Raw genomic sequence first — 7,923 nt, forward strand, 5'->3', positions numbered from 1 at the left:
GATCTGTCATGTTACCGGAGACAGTCACGGTAAGATCTGTCATGTTACCGGAGACAGTCACGGTAAGATTTGTCATGTTACCGGAGACAGTCACGGTAAGATCTGTCATGTTACCAGAGACAGTCACGGTAAGATCTGTCATGTTACCGGAGACAGTCACGGTAAGATCTGTCATATATGTTACCGGAGACAGTCACGGTAAGATCTGTCATATATGTCACCGGAGACAGTCACGGTAAGATTTGTCATGTTACCGGAGACAGTCACGGTAAGATCTGTCATATATGTTACCGGAGACAGTCACGGTAAGATTTGTCATGTTACCGGAGACAGTCACGGTAAGATCTGTCATATATGTCACCGGAGACAGTCACGGTAAGATCTGTCATGTTACCGGAGACAGTCACGGTAAGATCTGTCATGTTACCGGAGACAGTCACGGTAAGATCTGTCATGTCACCGGAGACAGTCACGGTAAGATCTGTCATGTTACCGGAGACAGTCACGGTAAGACTCGCGACGCTTCATATAATCTGTCATACCCTCATGTTGCGTTCAGTAAACATTACAGTATGCATAAAAAAACCATACATTAAAGTATTTTCTAATTTTACGACGTAAAGTAGACGTTTATAATATTATTCCGCCAATATTGTTTAATCAGTTTTTGTGACAAATTAATATTGTATTTTTGTTCAATCCATAATGTTTAAGCATATTAAGTTCCACTAACTGTAAAGAAGCTACAAAAGAATGTCTCTACCACATTATGATTAAAGTCACCATGAAATCAAATTCGACAATTCTTATTTTTTATGGAATATTCAGTTTTTTTAATTCATGTCCCTCGTAATATTCAATCAGAATAACATCTCTGGTTACTCACGTGACCGTAGTTCCCTGAGAGGAGGGAACAAGAGACATTACATATATGGGGAAATCCATTTTCCTCAATGCTGAAGCCACTCTCTTTCTCAACTCTTTTGGTTACAAATAGCCAATGGCGCCCGTGCTCTCACCTGATTGGCTGACAACCTCCAATATAGGTGACGACTGGCGGCAAAAACCTCCGAATCTTTCGACTGAACGAGAGCTATTGAGGCTGAAAGGCTTTTCACACGGCAGTTTATGTCTCGGTCCCTCCTCAGGGAACTACGGTTACGTGAGTAACCAGAGACGTTCCCTTATCGAGTCGGTCCCTCGACATTACGTGTGGGGAACATATAAAACCCCCGCCGTGTGGAAATTTGGACGGCCCGGCTCGATCGAGCCCCTGTAGAGCACAAGCACTAAGCACCCAGACTATGTATTCCCCCACAATGTATTCAGCAGTGGCGCAGTAATATCACGACATTCACTCACACACCTAAAAAAGACATAGCGACCGGCGGCGCTGCTAATGCGGTGGCTCTGAATCCTCTTGTTGACAGGAAAGGAGGAAAGAGCCACATATGGAAATATTTTAGATTAGGCTAATGTCACGTTGCCATAAGGGGCCGTTCACATATGCGCATGCAAATTAGTTATTTCAAATGTAGGTACGCCTCTGTGTCTAGTTCAGTGGGACAAACTGCTTGAATTGTAATCACCTGGGCTCTGAATGGCGTTGAGAGCACCTTCGGTGTGTAGCCGCGTCTGGGTATGGACGCTGTGCCGAAGACGATCTAGACCTCACTCTCTGGGGGGGGGGGGGGCATGAGACCGTTTTGGCAGGAGATGCAGCATCATTTATGACTGCTTCAAGGTCTCGGCGTACTTCTTCGAGAAAGCCTCGACCGCGACGCCGAAAAGACCCAGCGGGCTTACCAGTGCGTCCAGGAGCTGCTGCTTCTCTGCATTGCGCATCTCCATCAGCGTCAGCCACAGATGGCCATGCAGAACCACGAGGCTGCCCATATTGTGGCCGATTCCCTGGGCGACCTTTTTCGAGGCGGCCTGAGCCAGATCCGCCGCCGTGCGCAGCTTCCTGAGGGACTCCGGGTCCAGGCCTTCCTCGTCCAGGGACCCTAAGATTCGAGTTTGGAAGACTTGCAGGATTGACATCGTGTGGAGGGCAGATGCTGCATGTCAGGCCGAAATATATGCCTTCTCAGCAATGTGAGCCTCGACATGGTTTGGAAGGCAATGAGGCGGTTTTCCATCCGGGAGAAGGACCCAGGTGGGCCGCGACGGGAGGCGGCCGTGTGTAACCTAACTTCTCTGCCCCCTCCACTGTCGTCAGCAACTGGGTCCCCTGTGCATGGGCTCGGGTTGAATGAGGGGAGCGCCATGAACGGGTGAGCTCCTCGTGGAGCTCAGTGAAAAAAGGAGCGCGGCCACCTGGCGGTCCGCGCCGGGGAAGGACCCGTCCATCCACTTCCTAGACGGCTGTTGTTTGGGGGCTGCCCAATCCACCTCCAGGTCCGCTACAGCCTCCATGAGGATAGCCAAGAGCTCCGCATCCAGCAAGGTCGGGGTTGGCTTCTGACAGAACCTCAGACCAGGCTCCCGGGTCACTCGTGGACATGGTATCGTCCTCACCGTATCCTCTTCCATTCGGAGGGCGGTAACTAGCCTCAGCATAGGTGAGAGGTTCTGAAGCGTGAGGGCGGCGTGGGCGTTGGGCCGACGCTAACTCCTCGACAGAGTCCACTGACGGAGCTTTCTGCAGTCTCCCGGCCGCAGAAAGCTCCGGCGCGGTTGGAGGAGAGGCAGGAGTCATAAGGCCACCGATACGGGTCACGAAGGATCTTGATGAGGAGTTCCTTGCAAGTCCGACAACCTGATCCTTCAAGCTCCGCTTCCGCGTGAGCCCGACCCACACACATCACACACACACACCACACGCGGCAAAGAGACATTTTCTTTCTTTTGTTGGTTTCCTAGCAAAAATCCGCCGGAACGCGAGAGTAGATATTCCACGTTGTCCACTCTGAATTGCGTGAATCTACGGCAAAACCAGGCTCCAGGTGAAGAAGAAAGATTCGGAGGTTTTTGGCATCCGACGTCACCTATACTGGAGGCTGTCAGGCAATCAGGTGAGGGCGCGGGCGCCATTGGCTATTGGCAAGCAAAAGAGTTATTCAAATCAGGCTTCAGCATTTAGAGGAAAATGGATTTCCCGATATACGTAATGTCGAGGGACCGACTCGATAAGGGAACTTCCTCTTGCAGTGACGTCTCTGATAATGATGTGCTTTCTGGCGGGAGGGCGGGGCAACCTGTCACTCACATGAGATCCACCAATAGTAAACCACAACCATCCAATCTATTCCCCATGGACAAAATCAAGCCCCGCCCTACATTTGTTCTTGTTCTCTACATTTGTTCTCAATACATATGGATTAGTTTTACGATCTCTTTATGAAATGTAGGGATAGAAAGCTCTCAAGTTTTATTAAAAAATATCTTAATTTGTGTTCCATTTCCATTTTTAGGTGAAATAAACACCTACGATTACGTTTAAAAATATGTAAATAATATATTAATATGGTATACACAAACACCTGCTATTATAGGCTTAAAATACTACACACCGTTTTATACAACATATTTCTGAGTGAAATTAACACAAATGTGTGAATCTGATGTAAGTAATGAAATGCAGGTGTGTGTTCAGCAGAAGGAGCCGCTGATATCCGCTCAAGCTTGCAGAAGCTCATGACACTGTTCTCACGCAAGCTCTTCAACGACAGTCTCCCTCCAGTGGTCCTGAAACACCAGCTGTACAGTTTACACAGCGACAAAACCTCCGTGGACAAGCAGCTGGTGAGAGCCTTGTGTTCATCTTCACAAAGTAGACACTGTGCTACATGATTTAAGCCATGATTTGTCCAGAAAGATTATTTTATTTCAATTTTATGATATTTTTCAAATTTTTTATGCAATATTTTTTTGAGATTTTTTGTTATTTTTTATTTTATTTACCTTTAAATTGCTAGATTTGATCAACAATTATAATAAATAGTAATTTAAGCACATCCCTCACATTCTTTCAACTTAAATTTAAAATAACTCACAATTTCACGCATTAACCCTTTTAATTAATTTAATTAACCCTTTAAACTTCGGGTGTGTTTGCCGACCTCTTGTGGAAAAATAATAATATATAACATGATATTTCATGACTCTAGATGGCGTTATATCTCTGTTCCTCTGTGTACTAAAGTCAGTTTCTCTTCAGTATGCATTCAGATACACATGTAAACATTATAAAATATTTTTTTGGTAATGTTTTAGCATTTTTAGTTTTTTCTGTGTGTACTGAAGCATTGTTCGCATCCCATTCATTCCTATGGGGGTCAAATTGACCCGTGAGGGAAGGATTTGTTACTTTCTTACATTTCAAGCACAAAACTCCTCAAATCCATACAATTTGTTTTTGTGTGTATTCGTGGTTTAAGTGCAACAAAAGTCCTGGGGTCTTGGACCCCTCTTATGAACAATTTTTAAAAGCTTTAAAAAAATTAGTTTCGGGTCAAATTGACCCGAGGGAAGGACGAGGGTTAAGTAAGTCACTCAAACTTGTGATTTGTCTAATTTGAATCTGAAAAGTAAGCCTGATTAACTGCTAGCTGGTCAGACTAGCTCTTAACAGTGTTTCTGCAACTGGTTTCTCCTTTTCCTGCCCAGAATGAGTTGAGGGCGAGCGGCGAGCTGCTGATGTTCCAGCTGGGCTTCGACTCGGAGGCTTTCGCTCTGGTGTTTGCTGAAGACTACAGAGCCAAAGTCCTGCAGGGGGAAGCCGGAAGAGAAACGCTGGAAACTGTGGAGAAATTCCTGGATAAACTGATTCCCGGCTGCTCCGATCTGAGCTTCAACAAAGAAAAGATGCTGAAGGAGTTCCTCTTCACGGACTCTGAGATCACGTAAGGCCAATATATTTTAATATATATAAATGTTTCTTATTTTCAAGTTAACAAAAGCACACAAATGTCGTCCATTGTCTCGGGCACTTTATCTAAAGATGGTTTCTGGCTTGCAGGCGGCTGGTGAAGTCGGGCGTCCTCACGGTGAGGGACGCGGGCAGCTGGTGGCTTTCAATCCCAAACTCTGGCAAATTCATTAAGTACTTCATTAAGGGTAGGTGTGTTTACCACAAGACTCACGGTCAGCGCTTTAAAGGGGTGGTTTAATGTCCTTGTCGGAAACTTTTCCTTCTTGTTAAGCAACGACCAGGAGACGTTTGGATCACGTTCAAGCAGAAGTTATTCTTTATTGAGCGCGGCTGCAGTTCTTTCAAAACAATCTAATCTAAACAGTTTATACCTGGTATTTTATTGGCATTTTAGGAGGAGGGACTTCTGGGGGTGGAGACAAATTCAAACAAATCATACGAAAGCAGGGAGGAGTTGATTCTATCCAGCAAAAAACAGTTTGGCATGGCAGATTATCTAGATTGCTCAAGAGAAACAGAGCCAATCAGAATATTCGCTCTATTGTATTGCTAACGTAATCAGCTGCTTCGAGAGCTATTTGCAGAACAAAAGGCAAATGGGCTTGGGCTCCGATGGGCTTGGGCAAATGGCTCCGAAAGTATTTTGCAGAACAAAAGGTGAGAGTCTCAATGATCTGACTCATTTACAAGTCTTGCAGGAATCTACTGCTGGAAACTCAATAATCATCATTTATACCTAAAATGAAATAGATTCTTAAAATGTGTTATTCTTCACCCTTTTCACAAGATGTAAAATAAGTCTGATGTCCCCAGAGTGTGTGTGTGAAGTTTTAGCTCAAAATACCCCACAGATATTTGTATATATCGTGTTAAAATTGTCACTTTTTGAGGGTGAGAAAAAACACAACGTTTTGTGTCTGTCCCTTTAAATGCAAATGAGCTGCTGCTCCCGGCACAGGGGGCGGAGCTTCAAGAGCTTGTGTCCTTTTACCTCTCTCACACACACACACACACACACACATGCACTGAACATTTCAAAAACTTTTAGCCTTTTATGTTCAAACCGGAGTCAGAAAGATGGAGAGACTCAAGAAGAAGTGACAACATGTAGAAGAACAGGACATTTCTGAATGGTTAGTTGATGAATTTATGCAGCTTATGTGTAGTTATCTTCTAGTCTGTGATTAGCATATTCTGTCATGATAATCTATAAACCGTGTTCAGGGGGCGGGGTTTATGTAAATTATAGGGTTGGTGATGTCACTAACCCGGGAGGAATGTCGTGTAGTTCCTACCAGCCGTTTGTTGTCGTCCTTTTCTTTAAAAGCAAATATCTCCCTTTGCTTTGAACGTTGAGCGTTGTAACTTTGCAGATGTCATGAATGAACATTACACACTAACTACAGTTAAATCATAATCAACCATACCTTTAAAAATCGCTACTTCTGATTCTTTAACAGGGCGCAAAGCGGTTCTTGGCATGGTGAAGAAATCCAGATATGGTGAGATCCTGAAGACTGAACTTGAGGGACGCCGCACAACCTCACATGTTAAATTCCAGATGAAGTATCACGTTCATGATATAGTCGGAGCAGAGTTAGTAGAGTGGTAAGAGCGCTGTGTGAAACTATATATTTGAGTTAATCTGATGTCTAAGAGATTGTTCAGGGTTCATACAATGTGCTTGAATTTGACTTTTTGAAATGTGAACCCTTGAAAACCCTTGATTATTGCTATATTTTATTGATAAAACAATATTCTCACACACACAATTAACATTGCAGCCATTTTCATGGCTATGAGCGTTATATTGCTCATAAATATCTACGTATATGATAGTGTTTTGATAGAAAACATCAGTTTGAATAAAGAAATATCCTATCAATGGTTAAAAATGGTTGTACCATTTGTGTTTTATTAGTTAATTTATCCATTTACTTTTTTTAGAAGTTGAAAGATAATAAAGATAGTGTTTGATAGGTGAGATCTCTGATCTGTACGAACCCTGATTACTGTGTTGTGTGTGTTCGTAGCATACAGACAACATCAGGGACATTATTACGGTACGTGGACGGAAACGACAACTAACAGCTTCACACGCTTGCCTTGGATTGTACAGAATTGAATAAACCGTATCATGTATTTATTGCCAGAGTATTTTGGTTACACACAGCAGAATTAATGGTGCACAATGTATTTAATAAAAGTTTGAAATCACCATCAAATGGACTTTTTTTTTTGTTCTCTGTCTTTGGCATCACATCTCAGGACGGTCACGAAATCACACACTTCATTACTATCCCATATTCGATGGATTCCTTACTATCCCATGAGGCCACGGGAGAGACTTTATTTTTATTTTTTATTTAAGAAATATCAAAACAAACAATAGAAATACAATATATTTCAAATGCTAGGGGGAAGTACAGACAGTATTATAGGGATACTTTAAAGAGTGTACATGCTTCTGATAGCTTTTTGTTTCTTCGAGAGCAATATTGACTCAATAATTATAAAGCTTCACTTCATTTTTAAATGCAACAAAACATGGCTTTTTCCCTTAAAAATTTACATTGATGAATGTGAAATTTAGCCATCAAAATAAAAACATTAATAAAATAAGTGCGGGGTTGTTTATCTGTATACCTAGTAGAACAACTTTCCACAGTAATGTAAAATTTTCCTCAACATTTCCAACAATGAAATAAAGTACATTTTGCCACACAAAAAAAGACACATGGGCAGTGCAAAAATAAATGAACAGCTGTCTCCGGCTTCTTTTTGCAAAAACTACAACTTTCATCAATATCTTTTTTAAATGTGGTTAAATAGTGCTTAGCAGGGTATATTCTATGAAGGAGTTTAAAAGTTACTTCTTTAACCTTGTTTGTTAAGAGATAGCGATTGGGTAGAAGCCAGACTTTTCTCCAGTCAACACTCAACATCACTCACAAACTGACTCCAGTACGCAATAACATTTGGTCTTGAAACAACATCTTTCTGGAAAAGGGCTCTTATTGACCCGTTACAATTATGATAACAGGAGA

At 42.6% G+C, this 7,923-nt stretch overlaps 1 protein-coding gene across 1 annotated transcript; it reads left to right on the forward strand.

Moving 5' to 3' along the window:
• Positions 1-317: 317 nt before the first annotated feature.
• Positions 318-7,099, forward strand: LOC307010405 (inactive serine/threonine-protein kinase 19-like; the record flags this gene model as incomplete). Its single annotated transcript, XM_079635043.1, has 6 exons — positions 318-474; positions 3,599-3,747; positions 4,612-4,847; positions 4,964-5,061; positions 6,337-6,484; positions 6,910-7,099. 6 exons carry the CDS (start codon positions 318-320, stop codon positions 6,962-6,964), a joined length of 843 nt encoding a protein of 280 aa, XP_079491169.1. The 3' UTR covers positions 6,965-7,099.
• Between the last annotated feature and the right edge of the window lie 824 nt (positions 7,100-7,923).

The sequence above is a fragment of the Phoxinus phoxinus genome, assembly GCF_949152265.1.
Source record: "Phoxinus phoxinus genome assembly, chromosome: 1".
NCBI classification, from domain to species: Eukaryota; Metazoa; Chordata; class Actinopteri; order Cypriniformes; family Leuciscidae; genus Phoxinus; species Phoxinus phoxinus.